The 21,552-nt window shown below is 36.6% G+C and overlaps 1 protein-coding gene across 6 annotated transcripts; it reads right to left on the reverse strand.

The window, feature by feature from the left end:
• Positions 1–179: 179 nt before the first annotated feature.
• On the reverse strand, positions 180–20,181 carry LOC103491238 (RNA exonuclease 4-like). Of its 6 annotated transcripts, none has more exons than XM_051089429.1 (8): positions 19,912–20,181; positions 15,597–15,710; positions 3,291–3,442; positions 3,088–3,182; positions 2,722–2,933; positions 2,424–2,630; positions 2,045–2,125; positions 180–659 (listed from the first exon to the last, which is right to left on the reverse strand). In XM_051089429.1, exons 2-8 carry the CDS (start codon positions 15,635–15,637, stop codon positions 395–397), a joined length of 1,053 nt encoding a protein of 350 aa, XP_050945386.1. In that variant the 5' UTR covers positions 15,638–15,710; positions 19,912–20,181; the 3' UTR covers positions 180–394. The 6 variants fall into 6 exon arrangements, with proteins under 6 accessions (XP_050945386.1, XP_050945383.1, XP_050945387.1 ...); XM_051089426.1 differs by having other exon boundaries at positions 3,088–3,221; XM_051089430.1 differs by having other exon boundaries at positions 180–697; positions 3,088–3,221.
• Between the last annotated feature and the right edge of the window lie 1,371 nt (positions 20,182–21,552).

Here is a 21,552-nt window from a genome sequence, read left to right on the forward strand (position 1 = left end):
AACCCATTTTAAGTGTAGATGCCAAAAAATATATATATATATATTAATCTAGGTAAATAAGCAAACTCATTCACCCTTCAAAAACGGGTCCTTGGGTTTTCAAGGCTCATTGTTTATATCACAAAACAAACACCATAAGAGACCTAAAACACTACCATAAATTGGTAAGACATCTCCGATGAGGGAAGTGTACCTTTATCATTTTAAGTTTTGAAAGGCTAAATAGATACAAAAGATAAGATCATTCCCATTTTTTAACCAACAAGTACCATGGGAGTGTTTCCTCTAAGAACCTCGCCTTTTTCTTAACAAAACAAGTATTCTCTATACAGATTGCAGACACCACAATGATCAATGTCATTCTCTTACCAGCAAAAACAAAAATGGTTGGCTCCTAAGTCTGCATAACTCGTCTTGAGTCATGACACCAACACTTGAAGTTTGTTCTCGACATCTCATAAAGTTCATCTGGAGTCATCTTTTCAAGATCTTTTGCACTATGGGAATCAAGATTGGGAGCAACATATTGGATACAGGAAGGAGTAACTGACAGGGTCATAACTTGTCTACGGTGATCAAGACTGCGCATTCTTTTATATAATCGCATAACTGATACACAATTTTCGTAAGGATCGTGCCCATCTTGCCGAATATCATACCTACAAAACCATAGCTCTCTGGGATCATCCTTGATGAACTAGAAACAAGATAAAGAGAATATATTAACCCACCTATGAAGACAGCATTCTCCCATTATCCACATGATCAATGTTTCATCTTCGTCAAATTTTTAAATAATATGTGAAAAACCACTCTTCAAGGATAAATGAATTTGATTCTTCAATGCGGAAGATATAGAACGTTGGTTATTTGCATTTCCATTGAGAATTCTAATTTCAAATTCATTTCCTTGACCCTCACAATAGCTGATTATAAAATATTGAATCTATAGTTGACTGTAAACATTCGATGATGATGTGTTGGATAGTTTTTTTCATTCTTGTGGATATCTAAGCAGCCTTAAACATATAACACTAGCTCTATAAACATTAGAAATTAGGAATAAATAGACCCGTATGACTCTCCTATGCAAATGACCACAAACACTCAAAACTCATGTATTCCAAAGCATTTTAAAATCTATAGTCATCTCATTGAGCCAACCTAATACATGGCAAATAAAGACAGTGCGAGAGGTATTGGAGCACAAAGATAAGCATTAAAGACCCAACATGAAAGATTTAATAAAAAATAACACACGAATCCATAATTTCATTGCTTTTGTTCGCAATACACTCTTGCTGCTCACTTAGATCCTCTCTAGTTGGGGGTTTTTGAATTCAAGCTTGACTACAGGATTAAGCTTGAAAAAACTCTGATTTCATTGTTAGCTACTTAAGCATTTTGGAGAACCATACCTCAAAAGCCAGGGGTGGGAAAGCCTAGCCACTCAAGAACCATACTAATCATCCCATTTTAACCAATGTGGGACAAAGACATCTCATACTACCTTGGTTCCTAACAAACTCTTAAGAGGAACAACAAAAACTTCAAAGACCAATCTAGGGCTGAGTGAAACAAAAAAAATAAAAGACGTAATATTTTACTGAAAAATGAAAAGAGACTAATGCTCAAAGATACAATAACTCTCAAGAGACGGAGACAAACAAAGTAAACCAGATGAAAATAATACTGAGATGCAACAAAAAAAAGCTCCATAATAGCAAACCCTTATAGTTCAAACAAGCCAACAATTGGAAGGCGTGCCAAATTATAGTGATTTGTATAGAGTTTTACATAATTTTTGCCTCTTTATTTTTTTGTTATAAAAAATATTGACAGTGGCCGTTTTGCACATAGTCCTAAGGTTTAGGTTTTGGCTAGGTGACATCTTAGTTCTATTTACACCAGTTTTGTAGACATTAATATAGGTCTTTATTTTCAATTATTTGATTAATATAATTGCTTCTATTGAAAGAAAGAATAACAAAAAAATTGTTTATCATTCTTTAAAGCAGCATGAATCATAGTTAATGTATCTTACCCCAAATATGCTCGAGTAAGGTACTTGAGAGAATGACTAACCAAATTTGTTTTCATCAATGGATGATATCTAGCCGTGTCCCTGCATAAAAATATTTCAGGCAGAAGTTGTTTGAATAATGTGCATTTAACAATTAAAAACAAAACAAAACAAAAAGGGAAAAATATTAAAGAAGTGAAAAAAATACATTGTTTTCTCTCAATGGTGGGAATTATTTCCAGAGAAAATAATGCGCAAGGTTGAAAAGTAGTAGTTGATTGTTTTTTTTTTTTCTGGTGCATTGCAGTTCAGCAGATCACTTCAAAGTTCAAATGGATTTTATTTTCAATAAAAGTGAACTAAGCCACACAAAATTATAAACCAAGTTAGTAAAAATCACCTTAACATATGATCGGGATAATTCATTCTCAGGCAATCTAAATCATGCTCCAAGTCATGGCCGACAAGAAGCTTAGCTTTACCACCATTCGATCTCAATTTCCCAATGGATTCTCCATTTAACAAGAGTTTCAACACTTTTTCCTGGACATTTTTCAGTGGCATAGCATACCTCATATGTTCTTCCTTTAGCCCAGTTACTTCGTGCCTACAACATGACTGGGAAATGAGCATCTATAGGCTGAATTCTAAAAGCTAAAACCTTCTTTAGAGAACAAGATAATGCCACAAATAAGTACCTGTAGTTCGTGATCGGTATTTGTGGTTGTACGAAAGTATTGAAAATCAATTTCTCATCCTCATCAACAAGGCATATCCAAACACAAATGTCCAGTGCACCATCACTTCCTCCACCAGCCATTACACAATCCATAGCTATTGCTCCAAGGCCTCGATCAGAACGATCTTCTTCATAACAATCGGATAAATCAGTTGGTGGTAGACTTGTTCCCTAAAACAGAGCCCCAATCAAATGTATGATATCATAATAAATGGCTCAATTACTTGATATATAAAAATATAAACTACCCGTAACCTTTTTCTTCTTTTGAGAACTACCAGTAACCTTATTTTTTATCATATATGATGCATAGAGAGCGACTTACTTGGTGAACAGGTGCCGTTATGCAGCAAATGTCTTGGTGCTCACTGAGAGTTTCGGGACCATCAAGTACTCTCAAACAAAGGCCACAACCTTGCTCTGAGAAAATTTTTGAACAATTTGATTTTGAAAGTGGACCTAAAAGACAGAAAATAATAAGATGGTGTTATGATATATTACCATAAAAGATACACAAAACTATCTCACCCATTAGATGTTCCCTCAATGATTCAAATGATTTGCAGTGCTTTAGGCAGACTCCACATCTAGGCTGATGAACAGAGTGATATGAAACTCTCATATGCTCAATAAGATGCTCTTTCTTCTTATATTGCTTATAGCATGCTGAGCATTTGTGTCTGTAAACAAAATGTACATGCTCACGTTCACCATCAAGTACTCAAAAGGAAAAAAAATTGGAAACCGTAGCAGAGGGTTAAGTTAAATGAAAAGATTGAACCCTAAACATTCCATGGTCATGATGGTAGTTTCAATGGTAGCATTCTTCTTCATTAATAAGAAGGGAATTTGAATTAAATTTAGCTAAAATACCAGAAACAGTAAAATGTCAAATAAAGTATGGCCAGTCAACAACATTACACACAGTAGGTGATTAAAGATACTTATTAAAGATGCACAAAATGAAATTCTCTCCAAACATGTATATATTTTATTGAGTCAGGATATTTGCTAGTGGAATTAATAAAAAGAAAAAAAAAGAATGTTTTAAAAATGTGTCATTTCCGAGTCATAACCCATCTTCAGCTATTTGGTTGGAAAACAAAAGAAATTTTGCAGATAAGAGAAAAGATGTATAGAACATTCGGAATAGGATTAGATACTTTCCTTTTTGTCGCAAGAATGTAAAGCAAATAGAATTTCCCACCTTTCTTGCCTCTTTAAATTCTTGATGAATTGATGAAACTTTAGCAATTAAGAGCACACCCCATCCTAGCCTTGTGTGGAAAAAGTCAAGATAAACTCTTTAGTCATTTTGATCCTATAATAGTCGATCAAGAATCTATTTAGTAACTCAGTATTCTTGAGATCATACCCCCGTTTCTCATCATGGTCATCTATAACTTTGCATGAGACGATAGACATTGTCAAAAGAATTTCTTAATAAAGGTGGCAGGAAGATTCACGCCAATAGTTAGGTTTAAATTCAATTTTAGTCTCGAAACTTTGTATCTTGTTCTATATTGGTCCCTACACATTTTAAAATGTCTGCTTTAGCCCTTGAACTTTTAGAAAGAGCTTACTTTGGTCCTTACCATTAAGATTTCATTAACTCTTAACATAATGAATAATGATGATGTGACTCCTATATTTATTAAATTGATTAATTGTGGGAATATTTATTTGCAATTTCGTAGAGTTTATTTTCTATATGGTTTTTTTTAATTTTATTTTTCTAGTTTTATTTCACCTTGTCATGGATGTTAACGCCTTCTATTTTATTTTTTTTATTCTACTCAAAGTTCTGATTTGCTTCAAGTTTCCAATTTAGAAAGTAAATAAATAAAAATAAAGGATGTGGGAGCCGGGGAGGGGACGTCCGAGAGTTGAGTTTTGGAGAAGACATTGGTAATTATCATGTCCTAGGCCTCTTGATGCTAAGATCCTACCCCCAAGGTTTTTTAACATCAGATGCTGGATATCTTACACGTAGACGTGTTGAAGTAGTTCAACACTCCACATTCAACCCTCCATTTAATCCCAAAACCTTTCTTTGACAACATCTTATCCAAGAAGTTCCAAACACAGTCATAGACCATGAAAATAAAACTTAAAAAAAAAAAATCTTCTTGTTTACGCCTCCTATAATCTTCTATAGCCTTATTAATACTAAAAACTTGATCCAAAATTTGATGATCTGCTACTCAGTCTTCCAAACGATATGAAAAAAAAAAGTGTAGAACCTTCCTCAAACCATCCACTAAAATCTTTACAGTAATCTTATAAATACCCCTTGGCTTATTTCCACCAGCAAAATGTTAGATACCTAGAATAGTATAGGGTTAGGGGTAAAAGGGTACTTAGATATTTAGGCAGTTACATATGGTAGTGGTTATTAATAAGAAGTTAGAGTGTGTTTCTTTCTTGTTTTCTTATAGTATTTTGTGTTTTATTTCTAGATTCATAATCTATCGATATTTCTTTGTACTGAAGTTTCTCTTACCAAATTGAATAAAGAACATCTACTAGTGTTCTATCACAAAATAGGACATGACTGTTGGAACTCGGTTTCAAACATGGAATTAAGGATGCAAAGAGTAATTCATTTTTATTCTTAGAATCGAATTGCTAATACAATAGAAAGATAAACTGAATTGGAAGGAGTTCCAATTCAAGAAATACAGAACACCTTCCCCTCTCTTCTGTTATATTCTCTCTCAAAGATGAACAGAATACATTTCCCAAATTCTAACTAACTTTCCCTCTCATTTTACTTTTCTTATTTATACCCACCAACTTCTCTCATCACTATGGTCCCTCCTTCACACGTGCTACTCCTCTCTTTATTCTCTTCCTTTGTATCTTTTGTATTCATTCATAAGAAAATAAAACTAAAATATCGTGGTTTTTCTCCCGATTCTCGGGTTTCCACGTAAGCCTCGTGTTGGTGTTAATTGCTTTCAATAGGTTCTACGCGATTCATCAACAACGAAGGGAAAGGAAAACGAAGCAACTTCCAGCCGTGATATTGAAGCAGACCGATATATCGGAGAAGGCCGAAACGAGAAAAATCTGACAATGATGATGATGCTGGAGATCGAAATAAGTTTAAGAAGATCGGAATGCCATTATTTGATGGAGAAGATCCTGATTCGTAGTTATTTCGCGACGAAAGGTATTTCCAGATCCATAAACTTACCGAATTTGAAAAAATGCTAGTGTTGACAATTAGTTCTGATGGTCTAACTTTAAACAAGTACTGATCATAGGAGGAGAGAGACAAATTCTTGAGTTGGACGAATTTGAAAGAAAGAGTGCTAGTTCGATTTAGATCTACTAAGGAGGGATCGATTTGTGGTAGATTTCTAAACAAGAACAACAGTAGAGGAGTACAGAAATTTATTCGATAAACTTGTAGCACCACTGTCCAACTTGCAAGAAAGAGTGGTGGAGGAGACGTTTATGAATGGATTGTTCCCTTGGATCCAAGCTGAAGTAGCCTTCTGTCGTCCTAAAGACCTGGCTGAAATGATGCAAATAGCACCGTTAGTTGAGAATAGAGAAGGATTTAGGGGAGAGGCCAATTTGAATGGATTTTCTAGCGGAAAATATTCACCTCAATCTATAGTAAGTGCACAGGCAAAGGCGAGTTACTCTGCTGGTGAAAACAAAGGAAATGCTACATTTCCAATAAGAACTCTCACCCTAAGAAGCTCTAACATTGGTGAAGTACGTAAGGAAGGGACTTCGAAGCATTTGCCTGATGTTAAGTTTCAAGCAAGAAAGAGAAGGGGTTGTGCTTTATGATGGGACTGAATGACCCTAGAACTATGAAGGTAAGGGGGAAGCTGCAAGAAGAGGAAGTGATAATATTGATAGATTATGGAGCTACCCACAACTTTATCTCTGAAATGCTAGTGAAGAAGCTGCAATTACCTACCAAGTAGACAAAACATTATGGAGTAATATTGGGTTCGGGAACCGCCATTCAAGGCACGGAAATTTGTGAAGCCTTAGAAGTGTAGCTGAAGGACCGGACTGTGAGGGAATATTTTTTACCGTTAGAATTGGGAGAAGTGGATATTATTTTAGGAATGCAGTGGCTCTACTCATTAGGAGTAACTGTGGTGGATTGGAAGAATTTGTCGTTGACATTTACTTGTCATGGGAAGCAAATTTGCATCAAAGGAGATCCAAGCCTCACCAAGGCTAGAGTTTGAAAAGCATGATGAAGCCATGGGGAGAACAATATGAAGAATTTTTTATTGAGCGACGGGCAATAGAAGTGAATGGCCTAGTCAAGGCTGATTGTTGTGAAGCTGATGTGATTCCGAGAGAAATAAACCATGTGTTGTCAGTATTGGATCAATATGCAGATGTTTTTGAATGGCCAGATAAGCTTCCAAGTAGAGGGCATTGAACATCATATTCAATTAAAAAAAGGAACTGGTCCTATAAATGTAAGACCTTATTGATATGGTTATCATAAAAAAGAAGAGATGAAAAAACTAGTGGGAAAATGCTTGCTTCAGGAGTAATTTGCCCTAGCACTAGTCCCTTTTCCGGTCTTGTACTTCTTGTCAAGAAGAAGGATGGTAGTTGGCGTTTCTATGTAGACTATAAGGTTGTAAACAATTCTACTATTCCTGATAAATTTCTCATACTAGTGGTGGAAGAGTTATTTGATGAGTTGTGTGAAGCATCCCTATTTTCTAAGATCGATTTGAAGTCCGGATATCATCAGATTCAAAAGGTTGATGAAGACATTGAAAAGATTGCCTTCAGAACTCATGAAGGTCACTATGAGTTCCTAGTTTCAAGCATTAATGAATGTCATCTTCAAACCACATCTTAGGAAGTTTGTTTTGGTGTTTTTTGATGACATTCTAGTATATAGCAAAGATATGGATGATCATGTGAATCACATGGAGTTGGTTTTCTCTATTATGAGGAAACATGAGCTATATGCAAACAGAAAAAAAAATGTAATTTTGCTCGGTCAAAAATAGAGTATTTGGGGTATGTCATTTCTTGAGAGGGTGTTGAAGTTGATCTGGAAAAAATTAAGTCTATAGCTGATTGGCCGAAGCCAACTAACATCAGGGAAGTTCGAGGATTCATTGGGTTGACCGGTTATTATAGACGGTTTGTGCAACAGTATGGCTCCATAGTTGCACCCCTGACTCAGTAGCTTAAAAAAGGAGGGTTTAAGTGGGATGAGGAGGCTAATGAAGCATTTGCAAAGTTGAAGAAAGCAATGATGGCCCTCCATGTCTTAGCACTACCAAATTTTGATCAACTGTTCGAAATAGAGACAGATCCATCGGGTTATGGTGTTGGCGCTGTCTTGATTCAGTCTAAACGTCCAATAGCCTACTACCACCATACACTAGCTATGAGAGACAGGACACGACCGGTTTATGAAAGAGAATTACTGGCAATTGTTCTTGTTGTACAAAGATAGAGATCATACTATTGAAAGCAATAAACACGAAACCGACTTACGTGGAAACCCGAGAACCGGGAGAAAAACCACGATATTTTTAGTTTTATTATTTTCTGATATGAATACAATAGGTACAAAGTGGGAGAATAAATAGAGTACAATAGGAGTAAGAAAGGAAAATATCTAGGAAATATTTAGGAAATAAAATCTTAAATATTATTCTTTCCAAAACTAATTCTAATAATTCTAACACTCCCCCTCAAGTTGAGACGTAAATATCAATAAGGCCCAACTTGCTAACACAAAAGTCGAAGTTTGGTCTGAAAAGCCCCTTGGTGAGGACATCAGCAACCTGTCGGCTCAAAGAGATGTACGGAATGCATATGCTCCCACTATCAAGTCTTTCTTTGATGAAATATCGATCAATCTCAACATGTTTAGTTCTATCATGCTGAACTGGGTTGTTAGCAATACTAATAGCAGCTTTATTATCACAAAAGAGCTTCAATGGAGTCTCACATTCCTGATGTAGATCAGACAGGACTTTTTGGAGCCAAATTTCCTCACATATACCCAAACTCATAGCTCTATATTCGGCCTCGGCACGGCTTCTAGCCACAACACTTTGCTTCTTACTCCTCCAAGTTACTAGATTGTCCCAAACAAAGGTACAATAACCAGAGGTAGACTTTCTGTCAACAACAAATACTGCCCAATCCGAGTCAGTATATGCCCCAATGGTCTTTTTGTCTGTCTTTTTAAACATCAACCCTTTACCAGGTGTCGTTTTTAAGTATCTCAGAATTCTTTTGACAGCTTCCATGTGTTTCTCATAGGGAGCCTGCATAAACTGGCTGACAGCACTAACAGCAAAGGAAATATCAGGACGAGTATGAGATAAGTAAATCAATTTACCTACAAGGCGCTGATATTGTTCTTTATCAACTGGAACTTGATCATTAGAGTTTCCTAGTTTACAGTTGAATTCAATAGGAGTGTCAGCAAGACGACATCCCAACATACCTGTCTCGGTTAGCAGATCAAGGGTGTATTTTCTCTGAGACACGGAGATGCCTTCTTTAGATCTGGCCACCTCCATTACAAGGGAATATTTCAAATTTCCCAAATTCTTGATTTCAAATTCATTACTCATTCTCTGCTTAAGTTGACTGATTTCTGCCTGATCATCTCCAGACAAAACAATGTCATCCACATAAACTATCAAAACTGCAATCTTCCCTGTCTCGAAAACTTTTGTAAATAAAGTGTGATCAAAGTGTCCCTGACTGTATCCTTGGGACTTGACAAAAGTAGTGAATCTGTCAAACCATGCTCTGGGTGACTGTTTTAGACCATATAAGGATTTTTGGAGTTTACAAACCTGTTGACCAAACTGGGCTTCAAAACTAGGCGGAAGGCTCATGTAGACCTCCTTTACTAGATCTTCATTCAGAAAAGCATTTTTAACATCCAGCGATATAGAGGCCAATTTTTGTTTACAGTAACAGAAAGGACTCTGACAGTATTCAACTTAGCAACAGGAGAAAAAGTTTCTGAATAATCAACACCATAGGTCTGAGTAAATCCTTTTGCAACTAACCTTGCCTTGTGTCTGTCAAGAGTTCCATCTGCTTTGTATTTGAGAGTGAATACCCATTTGCTTCCCACGGGCTTGTGTCCCTTAGGTAGGGCACAAATCTCCCAAGTGTTATTCTTTTCAAGAGCTTTCATATCTTCCATGACAGCATTCTTCCATTCAGGGCACTCTAAAGCAATATAAATATTTTTCGGTATTGTGGTAGAGTCAAGGCTGGCAGTAAAAGCTCTGAACTGTGGTGATAGATTCTCGTATGACACATAATTAGATATGGAGTGCTTTGTACAAGACCTAGTACCTTTTCTCAGTGCAATAGGAAGATCAAGAGAAGGATCTTACTCATCATGTTTCCTTGTATGGCCCTGTTCAACTTCATCATTACTGATTTCTATTCTAACCTCAGTCTCATCACCACGGTTCTTTTCTTCCATATTTTCAAGAACAACAGCATCAGACCTGTCATTCTCACTCATCGTATTATTAATACAAGGTTCTGTAGGGTTTTCCATACCTTGGTCTCGAGGAGGTTCAAAGTCTTGGACTGGAGCCGGCGGTTGATTAGTAGGGTACCCGACTTCCTTTCTGAGATTCCTCCTGAAGTATGTTTTCCAAGGAACTTGGTTTGTAGGTAGGATTATAGGGTGAGGATCAATGTCAGACACGGTACTAGGAGTAGGTTCGATAAATTCAAAGGTGCTGTTAGACTCTTCAATTGCACTCTCCCCTTGAAGATGACTAACAGGAAAATAGGGTCGGTCCTCACAGAAAGTAACATCCATTGTGACAAAGTATTTCCTGGACGGTGGGTGAGAACATTTATAACCACGCTGGTGAGGGGGATACCCAACAAACACACAAGCCTGAGCTCGAGGGGTAAATTTGGTCTTATTAGGGCCAAAACTATGGACATAAGCGGTACACCCAAACACACAAAGAAGAACCTCTGAAACGAGACGAGTAGAAGGGTAGGACTCCTTAAGGCATTCTAAGAAAGTTTGAAGGTGGAGGATACGAGAAGGCATTCTATTGATTAAATGAGCTGCTGTAAGAATAGCATCTCCCCACAGGTATGAAGAAAGGGAAGTGGAAAGCATAAGGGAATGGGCTACTTCCAGAAGGTGACGATTTTTTCGCTCGGTCACTCCATTTTGTTGAGGAGTGTAGGCGCACGAGTTTTTGTAAACAATCCCCTTAGAGGCTAGAAATTCACTAAGATTATGGTTTTGGAATTCCCGACCGTTATCACTCCAAAGAATAGCAATTTCTTTATGAAATTGTGTTTCAATGGTGTGATAGAAGTTTTGGAAAATAGCAGAAACCTTAGATTTATCGGTGATAAGGTAGACCCAGGTAAAACGGGTATGATCATCAATGAAGGTTACAAACCACCTTTTCCCAGATGAGGTGGTGACCTTGGAGGGACCCCAAACGTCACTATGGATAAGGGTAAACGGTTGTGTGAGTTTATATGGTTGTGAGGGTAAAGAAACACGATGTTGTTTTGCCCGAATGCACACATCACAAGATAACGAGGAGACATCTATTTTAAGAAAGAGATGGGAAACAAATATTTCATATACGTAAAATTCGAGTGACCTAACCGAAAATGCCACAACATAAAGTCATGTTCAGAGGTGCTAAAATAGGAAGATAGTAAACTAGTTGTAGAGATACTACTACCGGAGGTATCATCATTAAGTAAACTAGTTGTAGAGATACTACTACCGGAGGTATCATCATTAAGGATGTAAAGTCCCCTGCTATGTCGGGCAGTGCCAATCGTCCTCCCCGACTTCAAGTCCTGAAAGCAAACAGACTCAGGTAAGAAAGTAGCTTTACAGTGCAGCTCACGGGTGATCTTACTGATAGATAACAGATTGTAAGAAAGCTTAGGCACATGGAGAGAGAAACCGTCATAGAGGACTATTTGTCCTTTCCCAACAATCGGGGCTAAAGAGCCATCGGCTATCCGAATTTTTTCATTACCGGCACAGGGGGTATAAGTGACAAAGTGCTCCGAGAAACCTGTCAAGTGATCTGTGGCCCCCAAGTCCAAAATCCAGAGATTCGTCCCATCAACATTAATAAGGCCAAGGGACTGAGACATACCTGATTGAGCAATGGCGCTTATAGTAGGAGAGCTGGTCTAACTAGCAGTAGGGCCAATGGGGCTGAGAGGTGCTGGCAGTCTCCCTAACATCAGTACGCCTTAAGTTTTGTTGCTCGTTGGAAGAGCATTTGTTACCTCTTGGGGGCCAACCGTGGAGTTTCCAACACTGATCCTTGGTATGCCGTTGTTTCTTGCAGTACTCACAGACGAGAATTGGTTTCCCATTATCATGGGTCAAGGATTGAGCACTAAAGGCAACAGAGTTAGTTATATAATTTGAAGGCACGTTAGGAAGCGAAATTACCGGGTTCTTGGAATACATCGATAGATCGGTCTATGCCAAGGATGTACTAACTTCAAAAACAGCTCTCCTATAGGTTTGATTAATCCCGAGACCACGAACATATGGCTGCCCATAATCGGAGGGTGCCGATGACTCGCCCGCTTCAATCCCTAATCTGTTATGGTGTTGGTCAGCCCCGTTCCTATAGAAGAAAGGTTGCTGTAAAGGGTCGACTGACAGATTTGTACTGCTGTACAGATTTGCACTGCTGTACAGATTTGACAATTTTGAAGGTTGCTGTCCGACGGCGATGGGCAGCGCGTGCGACGGCGAATGACTGGAAGGGTGAGACGGTTGGACAGGCGATGACGTGTAGAAGCGGATGGGATGGGCGGTGAGATTCACGGACAGCAGCGCGTGGGCCCACGCGCCCGACAAAGGTGGCGCCTGAAGTGGTTTTCTGGTCGGACTGTTACGCGGACGGCGGCGAGGGTTGGCCAATTGGATAGATCGGTGGCTTCTGAATCCGTTGGAGTAGTTTTTCCATGGTGGTGTCCACGGCGGCGGCGGCAACTGTTTTGGTCCGGGTGATTCCTAAAATTTTTCTAGGGTTTCGTTGTTGCTTCGCTCTGATACCATATTGAAAGCAATAAACATGAAACCGGCTTATGTGGAAACCCGAGAACTGGGAGAAAAACCACGATGTTTTTAGTTTTATTATTTTCTGATATGAATACAATAGGTACAAAGGGAGAGAATAAATAGAGTACAATAGGAGTAAGAAAAGAAAATATCTAGGAAATATTTAAGAAATAAAATCTTATATATTATTCTTTCCAAAAATAATTCTAATAATTCTAACACATACTTATTGGGAGCGAAATTTCTGGTCAAGACTGATCAAAGATCGTTGAAATTCCTGTTGGGGCAAAGGGGCAAAGGGTAATACAGCCCCAATATCCGAAATGGATAGCTAAGTTGTTGGGGTATTCGTTTGAGGTGATCTATAAACCTGGGCTTGAAAATAAGGCTATGGATGCCCTGTCGAGGAAGCCACCAGATGTACAGTTATGTGGCATATCAGTATCAACCTTGATTGATTTGAAGACTATCAAGGAGGAAGTGGAAAGTGACATTAAGCTCCAAAAAGTGATAACTGAACTGAATGTACTAAGAGAACAAACAGATGGAAAGTTTTCAATTCAGAAAGGCATGCTGACGTATAAGAACCGATTAGTAATTTCAAAAAACTCAACTTTAATTCCAGCCAATTCTAAATACTTATCATGACTCAGCTGTTGGAGGTCACTCGGGATTTTTAAGAACGTACAAGAGAATGGCTAGTAAATTGTATTGGGAAGGGATGAAAACTGACGTTAAAAAGCATTGTGAGGAATGCTTGACATGTCAATGAAACAAAACACTAGCTCTGTCTCCAGCTGGCTTATTAGTACCGTTAAAAATTCCACAGCAAATATGGAGTGATATATCCACAGACTTTGTGGATAGATTACCAAAGGCTAACGATTATGAGGTGATATTTGTAGTGGTGGATCAGTTAAGCAAATATAGTCATTTCTTACCTCTTAAATATCCTTACACAGCTAAAACTATAACAGAACTTTTTGTGAAAGAGGTTATTAGACTCCATTGTTTCCCTACATTTATTGTGTCAGATAGAGATAAAATTTTCCTCAGTCATTTTCGGAAGGAAATGTTTAGAATGTCTAGTACAAGATTGAATAAAAGTACTACCTACCACCCACAATCAGATGGTCAAACGAAGGTGGTAAACAGAGGGGTGGAGACATATCTTGGATGCTTCTGCAGTGAGAAACCTAAAGAATGGGCAAAGTGATTTCCATGGGCTGAATATTGGTATAATACCACGTTTCAAAAGGCCCTAGGTGTAACTCCCTTTCAAGTGGCGTATGGTAGGAAACCTCCATCTTTATTGTCTTATGGTGATGGTGAGACAATTAATTCCACGGTGGATGAACAATTAAGAGAAAGAGATATTGCTTTGGGAGCTCTACGAAAACATCTACGTTTAGCTCAAGATCAGATGAAGAAATATGCGGACCCCAAAAGAAGAGATGTTGAGTACCAAGTTGGGGATTTGGTTTTCTTAAGAATCAGACCCTACAGGCAACTGTCATTGAGGAGGAAAAGAAATGAGAAGCTTTCTCCTAAATTTTTCAGGCCCTATAAGATTCTAGAGACAGTTGGTTCAGTTGCTTATAAATTAGAAGTTCCAAAAGAATACTTCTATACATCTTGTATTTCATGTCTCTCAGTTAAAGAAGTTGGTGGGAGAGCACACGAATATATGACCTACTATTCAATATGTAAATGAAAATTATAAATGGAAAGCAAAGCCTGAAAAAGTACTCGGTTATCAGAAGAACAAAGCTGGAAGTTGGGAAGTGTTGCTTTGTTGTGAAGGACTACCAAGGCATGAAGCTACATGGGAAATCTATGAAGATATGCAGCGACTTTATCCGGATCTTCACCTTGAGGCAAGGTGAATTTGGAGAGGGGGAGTAATGTTAGACCTCTTATTAGATTTCAATATAGTAGGAGAAAGAAAGGGAAGTCTCACGTGTGAAGCGTGTGAAGCGGGGCAACCATTCTGTTAGTGGTTAAGTCGGTTAATACTAAGTATAAATAGTAGTTAGTTTGGGTGAGAAAGGGGGATGGAAAATTCAGAGAGAATTTTAGTAGTTAGCTTGTCACTTCTTGAGAGATAGAAGAACAAGAGAGATTGTAACCTTTACTCAATTCAAACCTACTGTAGTTCCCATACCATATATGAATAAAGATTGAAGTTCATTACAAGTAGATTGAGTTCTATCACAATTCTTCTTTGTAAAGTAATTTTCAATCAAATTAGAACATAATTACTTGGTGTTCTGTCATAGTCCAAAAACTTTATCTACCCCTATTGGATAGTACACCACTAGAATTAACAACCAAAAAAAGCCAAAAGTTAAGGGATTACAAAAGAGCCCTCCAAAACACCCCTTATAAAGGAAGGGATTCCAACTAACTAAGATGTTACCAAGAGAACAATTAAAAAAAAAAAGAAACTTCGATACAGAAGGCCAAATCAACATGAAAGAAAAAAGAAGAGGGTCACTGCATTGGTATAAATCACAAGATCAAAATCATCTTTGAAAGACAAAAGTTATGGTTGATGTTGACGAAATTATCATCTTCATCAAATACAAAGAGGTGAATGGATGGGAAAAAACATGAAATAAACAACATTGATTCTCTTGAGTTCCACTAAGAATGATGGAGAACAACAGTTTGTTGTTTATACTTCATGTCTATCAAGGAAAGAATGTTGACAATTAAGAAACCTAAAAATAACAGAGTAAGGACGAGAATGCGACCTTAGGCTTGGTGTCTTGAGAGAGTCATGAATGGAGTCCATGTCAAGCTAGAAGTGTTAGTGTGTGTTCCTCTCCTTCGGAATTTAGGGTACCCGCCGGTGCTTTTCAATAGAGCTAGTATACAATGATGTAGAGAACATAACCATTAGAAACTTTAACAAGCAGAAGCGATGTATTAGAAACAATTTCTCAGATAAACTATAAAATCTTTAATTAAAAAAAAAAAAAAAAACAGTTTTTGATGTCTCATGCTAGATTGTCGAACTTTACTTCTTTCAAAACTATCAACCATCACTTAATCTTTCATCACAAAAAAAATATCGAAGAAAGCAAAAACGAATACAAAAATACTCAATCAGCAACGCCCATATCCTTTTAAATTCATTTTCTTTCAAACATGCATAAACGAAACATCTGGTTCCAAATTAGCAAATTCAATTCAAGATTCATAAAAGAAAAAACCCATTCTATCTTTTCAACAATTGCATGTGTGATAAATTTAAAACAAACCTACTTCCAATTCAAAATCAATCAAAACATTTTATTTCAAATTATCCAAAACCGTACTTTGGAATAAAGCATACAAAAGAAATTCGATCAACTTCAGATCATACAAAACACATTTTCAAACAATCAAAATATGATAAAACTCTATCTTTGGTATGAAATTCGTATTTATTTCAATATAGATTTACAATCTGAATTAATAGAATATCAATTCAGAAATACACTTTGTTGATCTTTCTCTCAAGATGCAACAACTAAATTTCACATAAAATGCCAACCCACTTTCCCGCCTAAACAACTCCTATTTATACTAGACAGCTCATCGACTTATCTCCCCCTACCACATTTTACATGTGTTCTTTATTCTTTCTTTTGTAATCAAACTTGATGAGAGGTCTAACAAAATATTCTTTCAAACGTTTGCTAAATTAAAACAATCAAAACATAATTAGGCCAGAATTTATCGTTGAAAAAGGATGTGGAAATTACTAAAGTTGCAGTATGTCACTTCCTAGAAGTCTAAACAATTAAGACAATGCTTAGAGGCTAGAACTCAGTTCATGAGAGATCGTTGAGAATGGGTATTCTTACCCAAAATTAACCATAAACCTTAATTAATCCCTTCGAACCAGTCCAAATCTACAATCGAAGTGTGGGTCAATGCCAAAACTCATCGAGAAGGAGAGAAAGAAGGTTCTGGTGGGTCACTATCAAGACGCCGACAATCATGTTTGTCGTAGTGAAGCCCCTAGAGTAGGTATTGCTGAACCGATTTCTGGGTGATTTCGCGGGAAACTTTCACTAGAGGGTGTTGTGGATTGAAAACTAGCTATACATCGATCACCAAAACGGGGGTGAAGATGTTTGGGAAATTCCAAAAAAAAAAAAGCCAATTTTGGAAGGGTCGACGGCTCCCTAGGATTGAGTTTGAAAAAAAGTTAGAGTTAAAAAATTGGGTGTGAAAGGTCAATTTTGCCCTTAGAAAATTTTTCCTAACGAAAAAACCATTTGATATTTGAGTCTTGCTCTCTTGCATGAAAACCCTTCTCCTTCAACACATCTGCAACGTCAACGGTGAACATTTGCAATGTCGGCAACAGTGGGGCAATTTCCCATTTTACACATTTTAATTAATTTATCATTTGTTCTTGTTGTTTTCCCATCTTCATCACCTCCATTTCAAACTTATACATACAAAAACCCACCATTTTCACCTACCATTTTCCCAACCTCCATTCCCTTTCCCCACCATTTTCATATGTTTATTATGAAGTTTGGAAGTTATGTTAGATCGGTTGTGGTGGTACTGTTCAGTTATAGAATAATTTGTTGTGGACACCATTTATTTGTTAAAATTCCTTAAAGAAGCAGTTGTTGGGCATTGGTAGAATTTTCATTTTGTAAGATTTTATATTTTTTATTTGTCAATGAATGATGGTTTTTGTGTCAAATGGGATGACTTACTAAATTTGTTGTTTGTTGATTATAGCAATTTGTCTATTTTCTATATGCTGGTTGGCCATGCTTTTGTCATCTTCGACAATCAAGATCGCTTACACTTGGGTGATAGAGAGGAAAGCTTGCACAACATGCATATTTCTAGAAAGCTAGCAATGCATGAATAGGAATGCACCTTTCAATGCATAACATCTTTCATCCGCCTAAAAGTCACTCACTTAGAGCCTAACACGACAAATCCTCAAAAGAAACTTATGCATAGATTATATAACAAGCACCCTAACTTGTAATATTTCTCGCCTTCTTTACTTCCCACTTGTATATTTTGTTGTAATGTATATTGTTCATATTGTACAGTGACCTAAGCATATATGACCTAAGCAATATACATTACAACAAAATATATTTTGTTCATATATGCTTAGGTCACTATACAATATGAACAAAAGGATCCCCCAACTCATTCAAGGCAATTAGAAAGGTTAGTTGTTTTGGCAGCACGTTAAATAAGCCTCTACTTTTGATCCTAATCACACAAAGATGACCGACTATCCAAAAATCAAGAGACAGATTTCTAACATTAATCCATCCCCCATAAAAAGGGCATCATTGAGGATCTTCCATGTTGAGCCTCGCTCTAAACTTCAAATTTCGAGTTAATGAACACCTAAAGTCACCGAACCTTTGATTTTAACAAGACGAGATGTCATTGAAGCATCGTGATAAGTCAAGACTTTGTTGGGACAAGTATTATTCTTTTCATTCAACTGTCCTTCAATGCTCCCGACGTTTATTTAATTTTTTTCATATTTTAAGAATGTTCTTAATGTTTATTAAACAGTGAACTTCAATGTTAAATGCTCTAAACTGCCCTTTACTATAAACATCACGCTTTGATTTCCAATCTTGGCAACCATCTCTCAACCCTTTATCAAGGTTGGCACTAACCATCTGAGATCCATTAATAGTCCAATGAAGATCTAGAGTTACATTTTTATGCCCTCTCAAAACCATAAAGTTCTTGCAATCCCCATGTACGTTCCATTTAAAATTCCTTGTCATTAGACCCAGATGCAATCACATTTCCATCAAGATTAAACTTTGTTGTATATATGACAATCTGATGACCTGACAATAACATGATTGATGATTCCAAACTTGATGGTCGATGTTTGCATTTGGTCTAAATCCTCAAGGAGCATTATATGGAACAATTGATCGTTCCATTGGCCGAAGATCAATGGTAGCCAAAGCATTTTCTCCTTTCGAAGGGACTTGATATTGAATTATGCTCAATATTTGACACTGCCTCTAAAATGACAAGAAAATAAATTAAAGTATGCAAGCAAATAGAACAAGATACAAAGAGAGAAAACATGAAATGTCTCTAACACTTGAATTACGTGAGTCTGCATGTCTTTCTTTTTTTATGCATAATTTTAGATACAAATATCTTCTGAAAAGATACGCTAAGCGATGCACTCTCTTCATTCAACCCAATCCAAATGGGAAGTCTAATAGACTTTTTAAGTTCAAATAAAACAGAAAATAAAAGAAAAAAGAACAACCAGAAAATCAAACACTTAAACCCGAGAATACTGCAATACCCTCTACCCTATCTATGTCTATACTTCATAGATTAAACGTAGGAAATGACTTGATAATCCTATCTTATATATTTATGAGCAATTTTTCTATAAAAACTACATGACTAAGAAACAATACCTTTTTTTTATTCTGAAACAAAATTACTTTCTTGAAGAATTGAAACGTAGAGGAATAAGCATTTTCACATTAAACCTCTCATCATAATCAACGCTTCAAAAACATTCAGCCACACAATCTCAGTGACCAAGAGCAGCTACAACCCTCTCTATTTCCCAAATCCCAATCCAGATGCAAGAAATCAAAAAATGAAACATAGGAAATGTGCTAAAAATAACCCGATCAACTAGTTTATATACGAAAAAGCAGCAACCTAGTCTAATATTTTTAGAAGAAATATAGTGCATTAAAACAAGGAGAATGAGCTACAACCAAAATTAGCTAAATTCATTGCTGAGTCCAACTCGATTTCCACATCCAAGGAAAAGCTGAGAGTGCGGCAGCCCACCGCTAATTTCTCTGTTTCTTGTTTCCGGATTTAGAAAGGAAAGAATTTAACCTGTTCTTGTTTTTTATTTCTCATTTTCAATGAACCTTTCCGTTAGCAATTTTGAAATCAAGTTCTTGATTTATTTTGATTTTAAAATTTACAGAACAAAATAATGAAATTACTATAGAGCAAATTACACGTTTCTATTTACTATTCAATAGAAAAAGAAAGACCAAAAGCACAAGAGACATTTACCGATTAAGAAGCACAAATATACGAAGAAGATGATTCCAGTGCGGCGTTAGGCGTTAAGTCAACGAAGAAGCAAAAAGCTGACGGCAACGAAGAAGGCCCGCAATGGCGTCAGTGGCACGCCAGAGTGCCGGTCGGTCGTCGGACAAAAGAAGATGAGAGGGATAGACGAACGAAGAAGAGCCGGTGTGCGGAAATGAACGATGAAGACCCAATTTGGTTTTTCATTTTTCATGAAGACACAAAAGGTAATGCGTTTGTATAACGAATAAGTATGCAATAAGTACAAACGCACGTTTAAGGTACTCTTTATGAAGGTATTTTACAATAAATCCACATAAATTTTTAATGCAGTTTTAATTTTCATGGTATGACTCGAGTGTTTGACCATTTACCTTAAATACATTTTTCTCATCTAAAGAGGTAATCTCTATAGCATCATATGAGAAGATTTCTTTGACCACAAATGGCCCTGACCATAACGACGAAGCTTACTCGAAATTAGATGTAAATGCGAATTGAAGAGTAATACATTTTGGATAATGTGCAATTCGTGTATACAGATGTGGGGATCATGCTCCCCTCACCGACGTCGTCCATTGCTTCCTACTGTTGATCGACCATTCTCACTGCCCGTTGTCTGCACCGCATGTAGATCCACAAGTCATTTCATTTGTAAGTAGCATCTATCTACTCTGTTTTACGTAGATCTACCCAAATCTACTTCATTTCGCCATAGCTTATCGAATCTATTAAGAGGGGTGAGTTTTGGTGTGGTTTTCTTCATGTTTTCTTAACTAGTTTTTGGTGGCCAATAGAAATTAATTTGGAATTTGACTCTTTATTATTGAAGGTTGTTTGGGACTTTGATTTTGAAATTTGGATTAGTTTGTGGACTATCCAACAAGGTCGGGATTGGTTTTCGGACAATAATGGGGTAAATTAATAGAGGATTAAGTTGGTTAATTAATTGATGATTTTGATGGATAAACTTATTAATTTATTTTGTTATGTTTATGATTTGTTTGGGAATTAAATTCAAGCCAATGAGTTTGTTGCTTAGACTATAATTTTGAGGTAAGGGCTTTAACTTTGACTTATCATTGGAAATTCTTGGAATATGATGATTGTATGTTTAGAATGAGAATGTAGATTTAATTTTAGGGAAACTTTTCCTAAAATTAGCCATTTTTTAAATATTCCAGATTTGCCCTTCCATCCTTTTCTCTTCTATGCTATTTTTTAAACAGATGTATAAAGAATCTTGAAAAAATTAGTTAGAGATTTAAATTAGAGTAACCAAAATTAAAATATGTGTATAAAGAATATTGAAAAAAATAGTTTATACCAAATTTTGAAAAAAGAAATCATTTAGATTTAGGGTAGTCAAATCTAAACGATCGTCTACCCAAATCTAAATGATCGTATACCAAATTTTGAAAAAAAAAATTTAGATTTGGAATCCCAAATCTAAACGATCGTGTAGCTAAATGTAAACGATCGTGTAGTCAAATCTAAACGATTGTATGCTAAATTTTGAATTTTTTTTTAGATTTGGAACCCCAAATCTAAACGATCGTAGCCAAATCTAAACGATCGTATACCAAAGGTTGAAAAAAAAATTAGATTTGAGGTAGCCAAATC

This window comes from Cucumis melo, chromosome 8 (genome assembly GCF_025177605.1).
Source record: "Cucumis melo cultivar AY chromosome 8, USDA_Cmelo_AY_1.0, whole genome shotgun sequence".
Lineage (NCBI taxonomy): Eukaryota > Viridiplantae > Streptophyta > Magnoliopsida > Cucurbitales > Cucurbitaceae > Cucumis > Cucumis melo.

What these genes read in the sequence shown, in the direction of transcription:
- LOC103491238 (XM_051089426.1), bottom strand. Translation starts at nt 15,637, where the DNA reads ATGGACTCCATTCATGACTCTCTCAAGACACCAAGCCTAAG. An exon ending in ATTGAGGGAACATCTAATGG is followed by an intron (nt 3,222 to 3,290) that starts GTGAGATAGTTT and finishes TCTGTCTTTTAG; the next exon opens with GTCCACTTTCAAAATCAAAT. An exon ending in ATACCGATCACGAACTACAG is followed by an intron (nt 2,631 to 2,721) that starts GTACTTATTTGT and finishes GTCATGTTGTAG; the next exon opens with GCACGAAGTAACTGGGCTAA.